At 39.2% G+C, this 22,267-nt stretch overlaps 1 protein-coding gene across 2 annotated transcripts in view; it reads right to left on the minus strand.

Moving 5' to 3' along the window:
* Positions 1–19,016, minus strand: part of myo3a (myosin IIIA) — a 65,171-nt gene extending 46,155 nt beyond the window's left edge. For both annotated transcript variants that reach the window (XM_039617146.1, XM_039617145.1), the window contains exons 1-5: positions 18,945–19,016; positions 17,780–17,963; positions 13,379–13,513; positions 2,942–3,046; positions 2,733–2,832 (exon numbers count right to left, since the gene is read on the minus strand). In XM_039617146.1, coding sequence (XP_039473080.1) covers positions 2,733–2,832; positions 2,942–3,046; positions 13,379–13,513; positions 17,780–17,963; positions 18,945–18,946 — 526 coding nt within the window. In that variant the 5' untranslated portion in view covers positions 18,947–19,016. The remainder of the gene's footprint in view (positions 1–2,732; positions 2,833–2,941; positions 3,047–13,378; positions 13,514–17,779; positions 17,964–18,944) is intronic.
* Positions 19,017–22,267: the final 3,251 nt, after the last annotated feature.

The raw sequence follows: 22,267 nt of genomic DNA on the forward strand, positions 1-22,267 counted from the left end.
CTAAACACGGTGAATTGAAACCTGCTCTCTGGTCTAAGCAACAATGTTTGTATGTAATAAATTCTTTTCAGAGATACGGTATCCTCCCTATCTTGGACATTCATTACAGGTTCAGCCAGAGAAACATCAAACACTTGATAAGAAGTTCTTAAATAAGCAAGAGATGATATATCGCAGAAATAATAGCTGGATGCTGTTGGAGATGCCAGGATTGCAATAACCAGATAAATAGCTTCAGACAATATGTGTGATATCGTCTGTGAGTGTTTATAGCATTTTAATTTAAATCAGAGTGAGGCAAAAGTTGCATAGACAGATACCATCTAGAACGGATTCCTTGCAAAGTTGTCATTCATGTGTAGACACAACACTGGCTCATCGCTTGAGTTAGGTGCTTTTTTATGCTTGAATGGTTCACAGGTCAGGCTTATGTGGCTTAACACATAAAACAAAAACAAAAGAAATGCTCTGAAAAAGAAAATCTTTGAAAGACCTTCAGAGAGATGGGAGAACTATTGCTCAAGTACAGAATTAGAAGAAGGCCTTACTCCTTGGAAGCAAAATATAAAGAAAATATAAAGACATGAGGGGTGACTCAAGACTTTTGCACAAGACTGAAACATTTTGTTTCACTTTAAAACTGAAACTATGAACAGTTTACTTTTGCTTGGCTTTGAATACTGCAGCATTTCACAGTGTTCAAGATGTGACAGCTGATTTTCAGTGTACAGCAGCAAAAACTAAGAAAGCAACATGTGTGGTCTCGGCCAAACCACCAGATCACACAGAATGATTTGAAAAATTACAAACTCGTGTTTGGTTCTTCTTTCAGCGTAAAGAGTTTTGAATGAATCACACTAAAACCAAGTTAATAAATTACAGTGGCTTGCAAAAGTTTATGGAAGAGTGGCAAGAAGAAAGCCATTGTTAACAGAAAACCATAAGAAGTCCCGTTTGCAGTTTGCCACAAGCCATGTGGGGGACACAGCAAACATGTGGAAGAAGGTGCTCTGGTCAGATGAGACCAAAATGGAACTTTTTGGCCAAAATGCAAAACGCTATGTGTGGCGGAAACTAACACTGCACATCACTCTGAACACACCATCCCCACTGTCAAATATGGTGGTGGCGGCATCATGCTCTGGGGTGCTTCTCTTCAGCAGGGACAGGAAGCTGGTCAGAGTTGATGGGAAGATGGATGGAGCCAAATACAGGGCAATCTTGGAAGAAAACCTCTTGGAGTCTGCAAAAGACTTGAGACTGAGGCGGAGGTTCACCTTCCAGCAGCACAACGACCCTAAACATAAAGCCAGGGCAACAATGGAATGGTTTAAAACAAAACATGTCCATGTGTTAGAATGGCCCAGTCAAAGTCCAGATCTAAATCCAATCCAGAATCTGTGGCAAGATCTGAAAACTGCTGTTCACAAACGCTGTCCATCTAATCTGACTGAGCTGGAGCTGTTTTGCAAAGAAGAATGGGCAAGGATTTCAGTCTCTAGATGTGCAAAGCTGGTACAGACATACCCTAAAAGACTGGCAGCTGTAATTGCAGCAAAAGGTGGTTCTACAAAGTATTGACTCAGGGGGCTGAATAATTACGCACACCCCACTTTTCAGTTATTTATTTGTAAAAAATGTTTGGAATCATGTATGATTTTCGTTCCACTTCTCACGTGTACACCACTTTGTATTGGTTTTTCACGTGGAATTCCAATAAAATTGATTCATGTTTGTGGCTGTAATGTGACAAAATGTGGAAAAGTTCAAGGGGGCCGAATACTTTTACAAGCCACTGTAAGTAGAAAGAGGTATTTAATGGGGGCTTTTAGCTGAATAAAGCTAGTGTTTCAAATGCAATAATAAGAGCCACTATTAATGATGCCATAGTTTTGACCGATTACGAGGGATGTTTTCCTGCCATTCCATTCAGAATATGTTGTATTTGTAACTGTTTTTACAGTTTGTAAAGCAAATATGTTCTGTATGCACAAATAAAACACACAAACTGTTAAAAGAACCCAAGAATACCAGATGATACCAGAGGATTCATCTCTTATCAGCAGAAGCATTACCATATTTCTGTTTAATTATATGAATACTTATGTGATGCTTCTGGGTGCAGAGTTTGGACATCTCGATCTCCTTCATCAGTAAACATCAAACAAACAAACAGGTGCTGAGAATCTCCATGACAGCAGCGCAGGGAGGAAGAAGCTGCTCTGGCTCAATATTAGCTACTTCCCATTCAAGTATCAAGTGATTCCATTAATACCTCCCCACCCTCTCGTTCTTCTTGTGTAAAAGCTGTGCACTTTGCGCTTCATTGTTAGTAGAAGGCTTTTAAGAGAAGCCCACAATTAGCAGGAGTAAATGCAAACCTACGCACAAATGGAGAGGGGGATTTTATTTGTAATGAAAACAGGCAGCTGGGGTTTTTTCGGGGAGGGGTGAGTCACCTCCGGAAAACCATCAGAATCAATTTGCCTATCCTGATCCTTGAGCCCAGGAACTACAGCAAGCCTCATTTGGTTAAGAAATCACAGTGGGAGCAGCAGCAATGTCCTCGGCTGTTTGTGGCAGAGTGGAAAAGTATAACTATCCACCACTTTGTTGGGTTGTGTAAATGTATTCCAGCCTCTCAAGGAAACTAATTGTTATCACAGTTTATTTGTGAGACAGCTGAAGATAATGGATTTGACCCTCTTCTGTTAAATAGAGCTATAACATACCAAAGTCCACGAGCTTGATCCCTCCCTGCGTCGTCAATAGGATGTTGTTGCCTTTGACGTCACGGTGGATGGTCTTGTTGATGTGCAGGTGTTGGAGGCCCTGCGAAACAAAGAGGTTAACAGCTTCTTTTATCCTGATGAGCACCTGCCTGTAAAATCACCCCGTTTACTCCGGGGTGCATCATAGTCGCCCCCCCGCCAATGCTTACCATGAGAGACTCGTGCAAGATGTAGGCAATAATGGATTCATCCATTCTGTCTCCTCTCTTCAGCATGCCCTTGGCCAGATCTGTCACAGAGCCACCATTGCAGAGCTGCAGCAGGGGGGGAAAAAAATCCACAAAGGAAAGAGGACAATGAGCAAAAACTCACCATGAGTCAGCACACGCTCTGCTTATACAATGTGTCAAACTCTGGGAAAGATATGCCGAATTTTCATGTGGAAACAGCACGGGGTGAAGCGTTTTGATCATAAGATTTCACAGCGAGAAAACGGGGGGATGATGCTGGAAGTAATTCTATCAATCTTTAGAGGCTTATCTTTCTCAGGCAGCTTAGCGGGAGAGAATGTACATTTTGTATGCAGGGTTTAATCTATGCGGTGATGACTAAGCGGGCTCAAATAAAGCAAATAATCGTACGCATTCAGACAAAGCCAAGATTTATATTAGAAATTATACACTGTTTATGGGACATTCCTCACTGCGGCAGAAAGCCTCCTCCCCCGAAAAATAGACTTTTTGTGTTTGTAGGTGTTTCCTTGCAGCATACAGCATCTTGATATGGACTTCACCGTCAATAGCAAACCCTCCCGGAAAATTACAGAAAATTACCCAGTAGGTTGCCTTGGCAACAACAATAACCCTTAATTTGGGTCTTTCTTTGGGAGATGCCAGAAGTGCATAAAAAATAAAAAGCTCTAAGATGTCAATCAGTGATGCTGGGGGTTGGAAGTGGACTGAAATGGCGTCTCTCTGCATGCGAACCCTGTTTGTAAACACAGACGCTGTTATTCGGTATGGTAAAAGATATCATTTACACATGCATCATCCAACTTTTTATGAGCAATTTTCCATCTTCCCTATTAACTGCATGCATAAAAAACATCCTTAACATTTTCTGGTAGACAGGAAATTTCCATTATAGCTTTTTGTAGTGATCTCTTGCTCTTTTATAACTACACTGATTTCCTTAACTTGTAATTTAAAAGCAAATCAGCCTATAAACATGCAGGGTTGGGGTCACTGGCGAATAATCAGCTCCCTGGGGGCACGTGTGTTTAAAATGTGTAACACGTGTGAAAATGTTAACACTATCATTCACAATTAAAGCAACAAAAATAGTTTTTAACGCACATTTCAAATAGTAGGTTACTGCAAGTGGAAGCACACAATGAGGCTTACAGTGTAATATTTATTTTCTCAGGGAAAGGGATGTTTTATCCACTGTGCTGTGTAATTTGGGGTAAAGAAATAGCTCCTTATAGGCATTAGACAGAAAATAATGATGCTAACTTACAGTGTCATTACCTGCAGTTCTAAGAAAAAGGTACAGCATAGCTCAACAATAGCACCACAACAAAAAGAGTAAAGTAAACATCTCAGGGCCCAAATTGCCAAACAATGAGTCATCTCTTTATAATTCAACCTACAGGGCTTTAAAAAATTTTGTGCTGACAACAGCAAGCTACAAAATCATTCCTTTATTTAAAGATCTCAGTGAATACTAGTTAATTGCAAGTACATAGCATTGCAATTACTGATTTTATTGATTTATTTAGTCTATAAACTAACTGAAAGACAAAGATCTCATCCTCACAAAGCTTTTTAAAAATCCATCCAACAGTCTAAAACATAATAAATATAGATGATACGCTATTGGTATTCACATAAAATTGATATAAGCAGCAAATCATGGTATTTGGGAAACTGGAAGTAATAAAAATTGGGGCATTTTCCAAAGCAGTAATTTTCTGGAGCTTGTTAGAGAACTGAAGATGTAGACAAAGCTACTGCTGATCAACGTTCCTACTCTTACTTATGGCTACAAACTGTAGTTGGTGGCCCAATGAGTGAGATCACGAGGAGTAGGTGATTTGTAGAGCTGCTGCTCCTCTGCTTCAAAGGATCGAGTTGGAATCTGACTAGGACACTCCTTGGTGAGGTGTTTTGGGCTGGAGATGGTGGCTCGGGAGAGGGAGGTCTGGACATTCCTGCTTAGACTGCTGCCCCTGTGACCCAGACCAGATAAGCAGCAGATAATAGATTGATGGGTGGCATTTTAGCATTAACAGCTTTTTAAAACTGAGCTAGTTATTATTGTGTGCTGATGCATTCTCAGTAATCCAGATAAGGAAATCCCAGAAAGTTTATTTTGTTCATCTGCAGGTTTCATCATTTATCTAAGACTGAAAGATGAGCAGTGAAATGTTTCTCCTAGAGAGAGCGCTGCGTCCAGATGAAAGAAGCAACTTCCTGCAATTATTATTATCTTATTTTGGAAATACTGTACTGTAATCGTCCATTATACCTGAACAGGACAATGGTAAAAGGCCTCGGTGGTACAGGGCAGAACAAGAGCCACTAAAGACAAAGTTACTTCTCTTTTGTGTATCTAGCATTTTCGTATCTCTTTGAAACACTTTGTCTTTTTTTTCTTGTGCATTTCAGGAATTATATATCACTGCAAATACATTTTATTTCTCGTTAGTAGTTTTGTGTCATGTTCATTTGACTTTATATCCTGATATGTTAACCTCAAACTGAAATTCTGGCCCGAGGTTGGAATGGGAACTATAATCTGTAATCCTTCTACGACACTGAAGGTGAAGCAGTTCTTTGACCTTGACGGTGCACTGGCATAAGTTTTCAGTGATGTGCCTCTTGTCTGTTTTCTATCTGCCTATCAATCAGCCTATTCATCAGGAGCCCGGAGGACTGTTGCAGGATGGATGGCATGTATCTCAGCTGCCACATAGGAAGCTTAATCACTTCTCTCGGCTATCAGACGTGCAGACAAACTGCAGTTAAGCAGAGAATACCGCAGAGGTTTTCACAGACAGCACAGCACTCTGACAATGAGCCGGGCCTGACGTCAGTGCACATCATTGCTGCCATATCACCTGTCATCATTAAATTACACGAGGCAGACGAAGGAATCCATATTAATGAGAGGGCCGATGTCCCGGATTTAGGTGAGCTAAACGATAGTGCTCTCACCTTAGCCACAGCGGCCACATCAACAAGTGATCCTGGACGTGAACATTAATTATTAGAGATGCGGTGAAGACTTAAATCTCTGCAGAAAGGAAACGACATTGAGAATGTCATAGATGATTTAATTTAATTGTTTAACTGCTTAAATTACTTTTACTAATCGTTCTATGAGCTATAGCACAGATATTCAAACACCTCAAGATTACGGTTTCTTTTCAGAGGCAGAAATTTTAACACTGACAAGAAAACTTAGCCTTTAATGTCAGTCATGGATCTTAATTTTAATCTATGACCTCTTTGGTGCTTGTTGACTCCTGTTTCATTTTGTAATCCCAGGTTGTCGTGCAAACTTGTCAGCTTTACTTTACTTTTGCACTTGCTGAGCATTATCTTGAATCTCTCATGTGTGAACCGGGCTGCTTTGAACCAAGGCTTTTGCCATCTTCCAGTTAATCTTTGACGTTGTTTAAGCTTTCAGCCAAGAGCCCAGTGTTCATGCCCAATTAGAGGCTATGTTTTCACACTCTTATTAGTTTTCACTTGCTTTTAATCTTTGCTCTTATTCAGTCATTATGTTTAGGCATCACAAATAATTGGCAAGGTTTAAAGTACCACAAAATCCTTGGTACGGTTAACGCAACAAAAAATGTTTGTTGAACTCTTGTTGTACTCACTTTTCAAGCACTCACTTTTTTCTTGTGTTATAAATCAAGTACATCCCTTTCCTTTAGCATTTCCACTCCTCCCTAAAATTCAGTACAAGATGATTGAAAGAGAGCCTTTGGTCAATCAGGTCAATCTAAAGAAGGAAGTAAAACTCTCACGCTTAAGCAGCTAAATCTGGTTAGCTATGAGACCAGTTAGTAACCCAGTGTACTGCATACCCAGTGCCTAAGGACACCTTTTCTACATTTGCAAAACCCCAGCAGCTTTGAAAAAACTATAGTATTTAACACACCGAGATCAGGAATGGGTTACTTGGTCAGTTTTTGTGGATGGCTTCTCATCTGCTCCTTTGTCTTATTGAGAAAAACCATGTTGACATGTTGCTCACTATTGAAGAATGTACCAGGAATGGGCTTCAAAATTCTTTTTCTTTCTGACACTCGTAGAAATCATGACTCATTTTTACAGTCAGAGACGATTCATTGGAGTTTGATCTTTCCTTGTTACACATTTGACAGATTTGGAAGAGGAACTCACTGCATGAAAGGTTTGTTAAGATTTGCGCTTTCTGTCTTGCTCATCATGTCAAAGAATAAACAAGGGAACATACTGAATATTGAGCGGTCTAGTCTCCATTACAAATGAGGTCAGGTGCTTGTTTAGTCATGTAAATGCAAGTAGTGCATCAAAGACGAGCAAAGAAGTAGATAAAAGAAATGTAAAGATGAAACAAACTGAACACACAGGTGCTCCCTTTAGCCACCTTTCATTAACAGTGTGATTGCATAAAAGTTTTAATTTACATTGTATTTTTTTATTACCTCATTTATTGATGGATATACGGAGTTGCAAAAGATATACGGAGTTGCAAAAGGCTCGAAGAAGCATGTTTCCTGTGTGCGTGTGTGTGTGTGTGTGTGTGTGTGTGTGTGTTTGTACTTGTTTAAACATCTTTGTGAGGACCAAAAATTGTCATTATACTTGTGGGGACCACCAGTAACAGTGAGGCCCAAATGACAGTCCTTGTGAATTTGAAGGCATGTTTTGAGGCTCAAAATGTTGTTTTGAGTTTAAGGTTACAATTAGGTTATAGTTCAGTTTAAGGTTAAGCATCCATTTCTGAGGGTTAGTGTTCAGGTTAGAGAAATCGAGGCATTGTATCTATTCAATGTCCTCATTAAGATCTGAAAACAAACGTGTGTGCGGCATGCTGGACCATCTCCAGAGAAGAGCGCTCCCATTGTTACCATGGCCTTATCGTTTACACGGGGCATAATAGCCGAGGTGTCCACTTTCTGTCACCGTTTATCGAAAAGTCTGATAGAGGGAAACCATTTCAAACATCATTGTCAATTAACGAGTGCAAAGGTTAAGAGGATGAGCTTGGAGAGAGAAAATGGGTTGAAAAATCCAGGACAAATTGTTGACTTTCACAGGGTGTCCAAGTGGAATGAAGCCAGGAAAGCAAAAAAGGGACAAGAAAAAAGTTTTCATGTGTTTTCAGGCACTGATTCAATGATTAGGGAATTAGTCAACTGATTAAGGCTTACATCCCAACACATGTCCTAAAATGTGGGTAGGTTAGATTAGTTGGTGATTGTAAACTAACCATAGGTGTAGAGTTCAGAGTGTGTGATTTTCTGTCGTTCTGTGATAGACTGGCGACATGCCCAGGATGAGCCCCGATTAAGTTTCCCCTGAACCTTCGAGTCAAGTCCTCGTGCAGTCCAGTTTTTCTGTTTTGTGCCATGCTGAAAAGGGAAAGCTGTATAGGCTTACTAATGAGAAGCCTCGAGTGATTTATCTCTCTTTTCCACTTATCATTTATCTTTCCCCAGACAACAATGCTAATTATTGTTTTCTTCATGTGCAGACTCTTTATGCAATTTTGGTCCTGACAAAGAATCTTCATAAGCCAATTCCTCCTACCACTGCTGTTTGCTTTTGCTGTTCATTTCCTCTGTGATAGAAAATGATGGTGAAAAAGTTTGCGCTTCAATAGATTGAGTTATCTTTTTCTGTGCTTCTTCTCTGAGCTGCTCACTTTAGCGGTCGGGGTTTAATTGAATTAATTTGCACACATAGATTCCATAAGTTACTATAATATCTGAAGTACAGAAAGAAAGTTATGCATTTGTTTTGTTACTGGCTGGCTATATTGTACAAACTAATGAGGATTAAATTAAGAAGTCATGGAAGTTTGCAAACAGTCATATCCAAATGAATCTTGTTTCATTAAAATCTGACCAATACACCAGGAGGAATGATTTAGTGAACTGTGGACAGACAGGCAATTTTTAATATATTAGTTTCATAATTTCATGTATGCAACAAAAACATAATATTATTGTATTGAAAATGCAAAGTTTAAGTTCCAAATAATCATGAATGGTCTCTTGTAGAGCAGCTGGACCAAAAAAGGTCCAATTATTTCAACCTTTTATTAATGATAGGAGGCTGATTTATACTCAACTTCATTACGTTATGCTCTATTAGAGTTTCTCTGGTCAAAAATTGCTCAAGAGTGGGTCTTTGGATAGTAAACATTACAACCCCTGCTATAGATTTCTCTGAAGCTGCGAGAACATTTTGAAAAATGTTCTTCAATATGATTTACAGCTGTTTCTCTATTTAATAGTTACTCTTGTCATTATTCACAAGTTGATACGTGCAACAACAATGCAGTAATAACACTAATGACATTTTTTAAAAAGCAGATGCAATTTTGATTTAGAACGCCAACATTTTTTATTTTAGCTCGATAGAAGATGGTGAACATTTAAAAAAAATGACTCACAAATGACATGCACATCTAAATTAGCTCCTTATTTCCAGTCGGAGAATAGAAGTCGCCCTAGCGTCACTTTCTTTGAAGTATTTTCAAGCTCTCTGGTAGCAATATTAGGCCTTTATACATGAAAGCATGCTCATCTCTGCCCACATCTGCTGTGATAAAGGAGAACACTACAGAGGCAAAGCCAAAAGCTCGTAGACCCCAATGAAGGGCTAACAAAGTAGCGGATGCAATTTGTATGAATTCTGTTCATAATGAGCGGTCTGCTGTCAGTGCAGGGCAGAGAAAGGCTCCTCTCAGCAGAGCTAAAGGATGGAAAATTACAGTTTAGAAAGGAGGGCCAGTAACCATGGTGAATGACCACCTCACTCCCTGCTTTCCTGTCTTTTTTACTGCTAAAACCCCATGTGCATCTACTTCAGAGCACAAAAACGCAGACACACACACACACACAGCTTCAACACAGCCACTTATTAAACTGTCAGGCAGTGATTTCAGCCTCAGGATTAGCCACCAGATTTGGACTGCTGGTTGCGTATTTGCAAGGGAAATTTTGAGTGGATATGTAACCACGGGGAGTAAACAAAGATCACAGCAGATTTATAGTTTTACTCATAAGAATTAAGCCTTGGTACATAATTTCACTGAACACTCATGTGAAACTATCTTAAAAAAACAATGGCACTTTCTTTGTTTTCCTTCAAAAGGACGGTGCTGTCTCATGGTTCAGCATCTTGATATCTGAGAGAAGTAAATGCAGGGTCCTCTGCGAAGGTCAGGAGAAAGGAGAGTGATGAAAGGGGAAGGAAACTCAAGATGGAGAGGTGAAAACTATCTACTGGGTTAGCATAAGAGTGCTGCTGTTGATGTGAAGCCCACTGAGCTTGGATTACAGAAATATGGACACTCTGTTCTAGCACTGTTGTACCTGACAATGGAAAAATGTTCAGGGTGCAACAATAATCTCCTAACAGTGGAAAAAAATGTTGCGTAATTGAAGAACAGGATGAGTAACTTAAATGGAAATCCTGTCGGTCTTCATTTAGCTTTTGTATTTGTTCTTTTTAGCCCTAAGCCTGAGACTGAGTTTGGATGTTTAGGAAGGGAAATTGGTTGTAGATGGTCTGGGGAAAAGGGGCTTTTGGTTAAAGGTTAGCATAACTTTTTGTCGGGTAAATAGTGGTACTAAGAGATTCATTTATCTATGCCACAAGCTTGTACGTGGTTTTGTTTCAAGCTAAGTACCAACATCAACTATTTCAGCACATTTAGATCTAAACTTTTTAAAAGATCTTTTCACAGAGATGACCCAGGGGGGCTTTTGTTTGTTAGGCAAATGTATAAAATGCCACACCATGGAGCCACTCAGATATCCAACATCAGTAAAAAATGATAAGCATGAAAAAGAGATTGAAAATCATTCTTTATATTCAACATCAGGCTTGATTTAAATTTCTAACTTTGTAAAACGTAAAAGCTAACAAATAAACAGATACACCAATAATATCACTAACTAGGACTAGAAATTATTAGTAAGATGATAAGCAACAACAGCACAAAAACACATAAAGATTTTAAAATTGCATTTTTGTTATTTACTACATTTATTGGCACTGGTCTCATATCATCTCATGTGAAGTGTGACTGTCACAGGCTGCTGCTGTTATTTAGAGCCTAGCTGGCCTATTCTGTCCTCTCAGTCTGAGTGCACCTCCTTTTACTCCTCCTCACACAAAAACACTTAAATAATATAAATGGAGTTGGTGACAACATGTTCTTTTCATAGTTAAGTCTGAGAGTGACGCCAATATAGCTGTTCAGTCATCTCAGCTAACTTAATCACAGCATGCTGTTGAAATAAAATCCTGAGCTGCTGCTAATACACGTGGTAGTGAATACTGAATACTGAAGTGAATCGATTGGCCTGTCGTCATCAATATCCAGTCTAGTATCCAATCCAAATGTCAAATAGGTACGTCCCTACTCACAGTATGCAATATCGTGATACTGCATTTTGCCTGCAATGGTATTATGAGACGGTTATTGTCAGACTTTTGATACGCTGCAAGACAATCATGTATGATGCATCGCAATATCCAACAGAATTGGAGCCCTCAAAAAGTAAAAAACGTGTTTTTCACTGCATTGTGGTCTCAGTGTGTTTGTGTGTGTGTCAGTATAATTTCACTTTAATACTGTGTCTGTTCAGTTAATTGGTTCTCTGAACTGCTTTCCTTTGCTGTCTGCCATTTTCCCCTTGGGAATTTCTTCTTGTTCACTTGCTCACATTGATATCTTTAACCTGATTCATTCGCTTCATGAAGCAGTAACCCTGAATCCGGGCAGGTCTCTGTTTGGAGATTTTCACACCCATTCAAACCAGTGCTGCCAGTTCCACAGCTACAGCACATTTCAGAAGTGTTCCAGAAGGGACTCGTCCCTTAAAACGGTTTATTTTCATGCAAACTCCGCCAAGCTGCACAGAGCAGATAAAGAGGGGAGGAAGTCAGATGTAGGAATAGCACACAATCCTGTCAATTTTCAAAATAAAAGACCAATAAAGCTGTTGAAACACTGTTTCTGAAAACCTCCCGGTGTGAAATGAACCTAATAAAAAGGCATCTTGATTAGGTTCATTGGAGATGCAACATCACAGACATGTTTAGACTTGTTTAGAGCACCTATGTTTGCTTCAAAAGGGATCAATATCTTTCCCAATATTGTTTCTAAACACTAAACTAATGGGAACTTCATTCAGTTTTTCATTGATTTGGTCATGAGCTGTTGAACAAATAGACATTCTGACCTAATTATTGGGCGGCTACAAAAGTTGAGAGACTTCTACAATGATAATATTTTATCTATGAACCACAATTTATAGCAATCTATCTTGCTATAAAAACATAAATTGTCAAAGTCAAACAGAAAACAGTGGTTTACCAATGGCAGCAAGAAATGCTCTCTGGGGCTTGTGCATGTGTATTTAAGGGATATTTCAGAAAAAAGTGATTAATTAACCTGCAGACCAACATTACCATCCCTTGAGACACGTTACATTATAGTCTATTCGACAGAAATACCACACACACACACACACACACACACACACACACAAAGAAACACATCAACCACCCTTTTGGACGATGGTTGTTTCATTTCTTATCGAACCTCCTCGAGTTTGCTGACAGTGTTTTCCAGACATATCCAGGTTTGTACTGCTCTCTATCAAAGCAGGAACACAAATTACATGGTCCGACCGCCAAAAGGCAAAGAAAACCAATATCTGACACAGTGTTCGACCCCACAAACACTTCCTCTCCTCTGAGGTTGACCTCCATTACATGTTTGTCTGGAGCTTGACATTTCTAAAGGGCTACAGCAGAAAATGAAAAAAAAGAGAAAGATGGAGAACGGGGGGGAGCTGACAGGAAGGATTTTTGAGGAGTACTGAAAGCAGCAGCAAGGTCCCCTTGAACCTTCATGAAAAATATCACGGCTGCATGTGGCTTTTCTCGTGCATCAGCAGGTGCAAACAAGCAAAGTCTAATTCTGAAAAGGCAATTTCGGTGTGTTGTATCTTCAGTTCTAGAACAGAAATCAACTACAACAAGGAACATTTCAACCTGTGCTCCAACTTTATACAGAGGGTGTATAAACTAATTCATGAAGACAGCTCCTGTTAACAGAAATCCCTGCTGTGCTGCTCTCAGCAGGGTGCTCACAACACGCGATCTAACCTCCCCCCCTCCTGGTACTAACTGGCCTGCGACCAAATCCCCCAGGTGCCCTATAAGTAAACTCCTAGACTGCCCATTGTGGCTAAAACTGTTAGATAATCCCTGACCGCTGTACATACCTGGCAAGACTTCCTGTTTGTAGTATAATAAGGCTTTTGCACCTACAGTATACGCTCTCTGAGGTCCAAGTCAAATCTGCCTGTGACAAAAACACAGCCAATGTTGTGCTCTTACCTCTAGTACGAGCCACAGCTGATCCCCACATTTGATGTCCTTCTTGTAATACATCCCATAAAACTTGACCACATTGGCATGGTCAGAAAGAGCTTTGAGGATGTTGTATTCAGCTTCAATTTCCTCATCGATATCCTGAAACACAAGAGCAAAGATCAGCTCAGTGCATACGACACACACATTTTAACACCTACAATCTCATCTTTAGCTATTTTTTTACCAGCCATGTTTTATCATGGAATGTTTAATGCCAAATAACAGAGTAATAGAGGTAATACTATTTACTACCTGGACTACTGTCTAGGCATGAGTTAAATAATATTAATACCATTTTCATAGGTAGAAAGCTTTGAACTTATGAACTGGAGGGGGTTGCTCCACATAAGGTACAAGCTTTTACTTTTTTTATAATGCCAATGTTGGGGAATTCCTTTGTTACACGAGCTAAACACCGTGTAACCAAACACACCAAATTAATAGCTTGAATCATTTTAGCTTAATAAAATAAAATAAAATCTTTCTTTACAAAGGTAAAAAAGTAATTTGTAAAAAGAACAAAAATGATAAATTAAAATAATTGTATGTTTGAATACAAAGATTAAGAAATGACAAGAAATATAAGAGAGCAAAATATCTAAAATTCAAAACGCAAAACCAGAATTTTAAATGAATTTTAAATTTACAAAATGTAGTACATAAAATATATCAAATATCAGATGACATGTAAGTGGCTCACTAACAGTAATGTTCATTAATAACTAGTGTATTTGTATGAAATTGTTAATGTATGGTTTTTAACTTTCATCGCTGTTTTTTACTGGAAAGTACTTTGGTCAACCATGTTGTTTTTGAAGTGCTCTATAAATAAAGTTGGATTGGATTGGCTGATTGATAAGTTACATTTACAAAGCTATTTTTCTCTTGTTACAGTGTTTATGCTAAGCAGAGCTAACCATCCATTGGATCCTGCTTCTCGGTCCTCTTAGTTTAACTCTAGCCAAGAAAATAACAATTTAAAGATCAGCTGAATGGATACTTTGTTATTATTGCTTACATTTTTTTTTTTTTACCTTTATTTACCTTCTAGACTTTGTGGAGAAAACTATGATTTATTTGCTTTCTGTGTCAACTTTTTTCTATTCCTACACCAGCAGTGATGAGGAGGATACTCTCGACAATCTTCATTCAAGAGAACGGTGACAGAGTTGTGGTGATATCACAGTTTCACAGCCAATGTAGTGTCCATAAACCAGACTTTAGAATGATTCATTTCTTTGTCCTGTGATTTCTAAGACGTGTATCTGCAGCTCCCCATTTAACTGCTTTGCAACCTTTTTAAATATCAAGAACGTCATCGGTTGCCTGATTTGATCCAAGAAAAACAGAGCGACCGACCTTCGGACATTATGTAAAGTCTCCATCATTTATTCTGCAATTTAATGTGGGCGAAAGGACGTATCCAGGACATGTTAAATACAGCAGTCATGGTATACTCTTCTTTTGTATGTTGCACGGTTATTAAAGCCTAAAGAACGGGAACTTTTAGCATATAATGCAAATCATGCTGGTGGACATTTAATCTTGTACAGTATATAGTACTATATCACAAGTGATAAACAGTAGCAGTAGCAGTACTACAATAAATAGTACTGAGCAGAATCCTATTGTAGTTGGTGGCATGGGAAATCTGACACCTTGGGAAAAAGTGTCATAAAACCAGATTTTTGTTTTCAAACATAAGGTCTGGGGGCCAAAATGGGCACAGCAAAGACTCTAATCCGGCCCAATGGATGGTTTTGGAAAATGTGAAGGAGGGCATACATTTTAGACTTCCTACATTCACACTAAACCAAAATTTTTTTCATGTTTTGTCTGTAAAAAACAAAAATAGTTTTATAATTACAACAAAGACAGGGCAACAAGCTACTTGAAACTTTGTTGAAATTGTACCTTTCTATATATGAAGGTATCTTAGGGACTAAATGTGCAGTGAAACTTTTTTTTACACTGACAGAAATGGGAACTTCAAAGATCCAGGCCACGTAAGATCAAAGTGGCTATATGTGGCCCACAATGTAAAATGACTTTGACATTCCTACTTTATACATTTAATGTAGCTTAAGGTAGAAGGCAAAAGTATAGAAAATTACTGGACTACAAATCGCTTTTCATCAAAGAAAGTTTAAAAAAAAAGAAAGATAAATCTTGAAACCAAACATAACATACAGTATTTAAAAAATGTGTACTGCATCTTCTATATGTGAACGAAATGAGTGCAGTGATTAAGATTATGGTAATGATGCGCTTTGCGTTTCTTAATAATAAGAAACAAATTCCCCCCAAAATTAATGAGACTTGAAGAGTGTGTTTAATAGATGAAACCTGCTGCTCATTAAATGCCTCTAAATAAACCATACACTTTAACGTAGACTCAAAATAGACAACACAATAGATGAAGAATGGTAACAGACTACTCAAATATGGTAATTATATTATAGTAATTATAAAAAATGTTGACTCTATTGGACAGATCAGTCCCACGGTGTCATGTTTAACATCGTGTTTCCCTGCAGCATGACAAAGTCTTCTTCTCTTTAGGCCGTTTCTTTTTTTTCTTCTTCTTCTTGACACACTTCTGCTGTAATGCCAAATTTGTGTTTTGGCTCTGTGCTAAAGCACCCCACAAGCAAAGCAAGTCCAAAATGATCAGAGTGCTAAACTGATATCATCAGAGGCAATTTGCTGAGATAATTTGCTGATGGTTGTAGATGGAGGAATAGTTACAAGAATCTCCCTTGAGGTGTTTCCAACCTGCTTAGCTTTATTCTCTTCACAGGCTGAGAACAAAGCAGAGCAGAGTGATGTTTATCTTACCGAGGGCAGAGCTAATGAGTCAGACTACACTGATGATTTGATTTTTTGTGCTTGCAAAGCCAGAGGTTTTTCACATCATAAAGGTTTTTCTTTCTTTGTGAGATGGTGGGGCCTTTACTGTTTACTTCTCAATAAGTTTTTCTACCCCCCCTATTTAGATTTCTTTTTAAATACCAGCTGGTATACATAACCTATGGGCACACTTCAGATGAAATGTAATGAAAAATCATGACTTTTAACCTTGGAAGATTATGCACACTTAGAGACATAAATCTCTAAAAAAAAGGCCAAAATAATGAAACATACAAAATACACACTTTCAATTTAAAAAGATAAAATTAAATCACAAGGTGTCATACAACAGGGAAAACTATACTAACAATCAACTAAAACTAAAGTAAAGATGTAGGAAACTAAAAACACCCAGAAGTCGATGATATAAATTAAACAAGTGTCAAGTCACAAGTCATTAACGTGTACTTCTTGTGCCATCACTAACAGCGAAACAATATGTATAGCTATATATACCAATCAGGCATTAACATTGTTTTGGTCCCCCTTTTGCTGTAGTTGGGGCCTCACACTTGTTTGACCAGCACAATCCACAGATGCTCGATTGGTGCTTGTTGGCATCTTGTTGATTGATATACCTTTATTACCTTTATTAGTCCCACAAGGGGAAATTTCATGTTAAGGCTGCCGACCTATTGCACGCAATGGCGGCGCCATCTTACCCTCCGACCATACATACATTACACAAAAACATCACATGGGGAAGACAGGTCAGAGAGGTATATGTTGGCGCTTTTGGTGGTAAACAAGCCTCAGCATGGGCACGGTGACTGGTCTATAGCCCCATAAGCAACAAACTATAATGCACCGTGTATTTTGACACCTTTCTATCACAACCAGCATTGCATTTTTTGGCGATTTGAGCTACTCTCATCTGCTCATCTGTTGGATCAGACCGAAGGGTCAACCTTTGCTCCCTATGTACATCAGTGAGCTTTGACCGTCCATGACCCTGTTGCTGGTTCATCTGTTGCTGGCTAGTGAGTCACCAGAGTGTTGGTAATTTTTACACACTGTGCACTTGGCACTGATCAACTTCACTCTATAACTTCTTGGTCTGACATTTTGTGGCTGAATCACTGTGGTTTCTAAATTCTTCCACTTTGTAATAATATGACTTACAGATGTCAGATGTGAAATATGTGGAATATTTAGGAGGGGAAAAATTTCACAAATGGACCTGTTGCAATGGCGGCATCCCGCTGCAGTGCCACACTGAAATTCAGTGAACTCTATAGAATGACCTCTTCTAAGTGCTGAATTTTTTCCCCCGTGGCAATGACTGAAAACACCTGAATTCAAAGATTAAGTGATATGATCCAGTACTTACAGAAACAAATTACAAAAACTTATTACAATACAGAATTGTATCCATTATTTTCTTTGTTTCGGCCATAAAAATATTGAAGAAGTCTTAAAGATCTTTCACAAACTGACGTAACAAACTCAACTTACATGGATCGGATCCAGTATCTTCACAGCTGCTTTACTTCCATCTATTTTATTAAGCACCTTATAGACTTTTCCATAGGTCCCTTTACCAATTGTCTCGATGATTTCCCAGGTGTCGGTCGGATCTGGAAAGTTGTCAAAGACAATCGATTTCCCTGATCGTGGAAACATCTTTAGGAGATATCTCCTGCAGAATGGGAAAAACACATGTACATGTGGGTCATTGATAGAGAAGGGGCAGGTGGTAAGTGGGGGGGGGCAGAACATTGTGCTGTGTGTGACCTATATTATACACCAGTTAGTGCAGCTATACTGTTATTAATCCATGTCTGAACTGAGTAAACACATTAGTAAAGAGCTCAGCTGAAGGGGATTTAAAGCTATTGTGCAAGTACATAATGTACAGTAGATGTTTTCAACCTTCCTTTAGATTCTAAATTCAACACCTGAAGCTTAATCAGATGAGTGTTCGAAGTTCACGCTGGTTTGTTTGGGAATTAAACTGGAAGTGTTTAACTTGAGGATAATCCGGGGATGCAATATAGATGGCGGGTTAAATTGGGTCTTTAGGGGATTTAACGCCCATCTATAGCTGGAGTAAATATTAAATCTAGAGGAAATAGCTTTGATTTTCAGCAGATTGAAGCTTTAAAACATAACAATGCATAAAAATAAAGGCAACAACTGTGCTTGCCTTCATTAAGACTCTTCAGTGTCCCGTTACAGATAAATGGGATGTCTTAGCTTAAAGTCACAGCTTTTCTGTAAACACTCAGAGGGGTGTGCTTCCTGCTTTCAGGGCCAATCAGACACATTCCCAATTTCTAAGGCTGATATCATTTGACACCAAATTAGTCAAGATATTCAGCAAGATACATCCAAAATGGCAAGGTGATAATATGTATATATATTTTAAAAAGCAAACAGCTATTAGTAAATAAACCCATATGTTGTCTTTGCATGGAAATATGCAGAAGAAAGTTCAGGTTCTGCAGATCAATCAGATAATTACATGAAATGCAATTACAGCCAAAACCCAAAGAGCGCGTCTTTCGTGTATCCTTCAAAGGTGTCTGTCTGTCATCACAGATTTGTTCCCATAACTCAAAGAACCACATCCACAAAGCTAAAGCAAAGACAAAAGCACAACTCTCTGAATCAAACTTACATTATTCTCCGAATTCAATGCAGCACAAAACAATTAATCCATTTCTGTGCAAAAGGTTAGCAGTGGCAGGCCAGCCTGGCCCGGCAGTGAGTACCACAAACAGAGGAGGAGCTAACGAAAGCTAATCTCACTAGCAATTCCCCTGCTGCAGGGCTGCCATTGGAAACTAGCTCTAAGAGATTGGAGATACGGTGGGATTAGCAGGAATTAGTCACTGTTGCAGCATGAGCCTTTCCCCATATAGATGCCCATTCATGCACAAAAGAAAACTAGTTTGAGTGGAAGTGCACAGTGATGCAAAATGCCTGCTTCTTCTTTTTATTACCATTTTTCACTTTATTTCGCGGTGAGAGAAGACTGCCACCCAGGGTGCCATCTTATACTCAGCTCCTGCAGTTATTTTATCTGAACTAGTTATGATGATTTAAATTGTACAGATTCCTGCACACAGCAAGATAACACTGGCAGACAGGCACATTATTTTGCAGAGATATCATCAGCCATTGCCCATGCAGAGCAATTAGACTCCTATACATGTTTCCTTGTGTAGGTAATTGCACTTGTAATGTACATTGCCCAAGTACTCCACAGACATCCTCAATAATACATCACTGCCTGTGTGTGTCAACATGCTGCGACACATGAGAGGGGAGGGCGAAACCTAAGGACTCACAGTGGACACCTCCAACAGGATCACAAGCTGCAAGGAAGTAACCCTTTAGAGGAGACAGTGTGCGTGAGTTTGTGACTGTATGCATGTGGTTATCTAAGCTTGTGTGCCCCAGAGTACTGGCTGCCTGTCACTTTTCATTAGCTGTTAAAGGTTGTGGCATTCACCGTAGTCTGTGTGCACAAATAATGAAATGCAGATGTGTAACTGAGCATGTATTTACTGCTTTGCTATTATTTGATAGAAATAATACAGTTTTATTGTTGTTGTTATGTCTTGTTTATGTGAAAATTAAATATAAATTGGATTTTTTTTAAGTCAAATGAAGGCACACTCTTTGATCTGAGTGGCGTCTCATCAAGAGGTCTGGCCACTTGAGGCTACTCTGTAACCCTGATGAATGGGTTAATGTTTCAGCTTAACCTTGGCACATGAAGTTTGCTGGTCTACAAGCTGAAATAATCTGCCTCACTGGGCTCATCAAAGTCAAAAAACACAACGCTCCCACTCAGACAGCACGAGCTCGGTAAAAGACTTCTGTGAAGCAAGTGGCTATGACTGGAAAGACACAGATAAAGATCCTCATAATATTAAGCCAAATAAGCCCATGTGAATAGATGAAACTTGAAAGCATCACCACAGAATTTATTAGAAATAAAAGGGTTTTTTGGGAGTACAAACAATAAGGCATGTCAAATCTTGCAAACAGTTCAACGACAGCTGTAGCAGCTTAACTTCTCCACATAGTAAACATAAGTTACACTTTACAATCGTTACAGATTTAAATGTTGCCAAATTAATACAAGTGAACCAACTTTACTGACCTTTGAGTGCTGGCAGTGAAAAGGCACAAAGCGAACAGAGACACATGGATGGTAAGGATAAAGCATAGATTAGACCTTCACATATGCACGCATACACGCACACGGTATCCACACAGCCTGCACTGGGCTACTGCTGAGCCACTCCCAAAGTTTGCAAATAAGAAATCCAAATGAAGCAACCTGGACGTGTTTATGTTTGCAGTAAAAGCTGCAAACATGTTTAGGTAAGTCAAGAAACTGGATCAGCTAGTATAAAAAGTCAGTATCATACTTACTCTTTCCTAAGTGCATTAACATGCTTGGGTATCAGTTGTGGATGGCAGCAGCAGCAGCAACAGACAAGAGCAGGATGTTGTTCCTGTGTGCCCCAGCCACCTCTGCTATGTATTATACATCAAGAATAAGGAACACTTGCAAAGTTATTATCCCCAAGTAATTGGTTTTAGCAATTATCTTAGGCATGAGGACATCCAGTAGCCAGCAGCCGATCAATTGATAGTGTCATAAATTAGCCTGGAGAAGACAAGCTAACAACGGGCGAGTATACGGACGACAACAAGGAGCGAGTCAGGTGAAACAGGCCATGACTGCTCTGGTGTTCCTCTCAGCATCATTCAGCAGTGTCCCATTACACAGGCGCTGCTGGGGAAAGAGTCCCAGCAGTGCCAGCAGAGCTCGGCTGAGAGTTCAGTTCAAAGGGCTAGACTGATGTTATCTGAAACCTGCTTCACATAAAGTTTATTTAATGCAGTCATTTTATATCAGTAAATCCAACTCTTTATCGTTTTTGACACGTAGAATAAAGCCAGAGAGTCAAATATTGTAAGGATGAGCAAAACCTGAGGAAGAGATTATATTTATTTTCGCTACAAGTGAGCGCCCTAACTGTTTGCAGACACTGTAAAAAAAAAAAAAGGCTAGCGTGACATCATCTATTGATTGGCCCCATTATGAAAAACTGACCTTAATGTTTTCAGCGTTGCCGTCTTCGTGTTTTGAAAGCGAGGCGTGAGAAACCAAGGCACCACACCTCATTAGCCAATCAAGATATTCTGAATGATCTTCTTTCTTGACTCTAATAATGACCATAATTTACCAAATGAACGTCATGGTTTATTTAATATGACACTGAATTAGTGACTGAGTCTGTAAAGCCATCAGGGAAACGTTTTCAGAGGTCTCAGAATGAGGGAAAGACTGACTCAGCTGAGCTGGGGCTAGTAGTTGCTACAAAATTTGCGCCATGACCAGTCTGAAGCATTGATACAAGGCAGTACAGAGCCATGCTTTCATGTACTTTGACCCAAATTTTAACCCTACAGTCTGTATGTGGCAGCAGAAATCAAGACTCATCAGATCAGGGAACATTTCACGTCTTCTGTTGTCTAATTCTGGTAAGCCCCTGTGATTGCAGCCTCAGTTTTCTGTTGTCAGCTGACAGGAGTGGTGCTCCATGTGGTCTTCTGCTGCTTCAAGATTTCATGTGCTGTTTGTTCAGAGATGCACTTTGGTAAACGTTGGTTATTCGAGTTACTCTTGGCACCTGAAGCAGTCTGGCCAGTTTCCTCTGACGTCTGGCATCAACAAACCATTTTAACCCAAAGAACTGCCAGTCCATTAATGAGCAGCTCAACAAGAATACCTAATAAAGTAATAAAGCCATGACTTTTAGAACAAATGACAGTCTTCTTAGAAAGTCACATCCATTACACTCTAATAGCCTCTTAAGATGTAAAGCTGCAGACATGATGGCTAAAGAAAACAAACTCTCATCACTCTTTATTAAAAGCTTCACAACACAGGGAAAAGCCAGTGAAAAACAAATCTAT

This window comes from Oreochromis aureus, linkage group 9 (genome assembly GCF_013358895.1).
Source record: "Oreochromis aureus strain Israel breed Guangdong linkage group 9, ZZ_aureus, whole genome shotgun sequence".
NCBI classification, from domain to species: domain Eukaryota; kingdom Metazoa; phylum Chordata; class Actinopteri; order Cichliformes; family Cichlidae; genus Oreochromis; species Oreochromis aureus.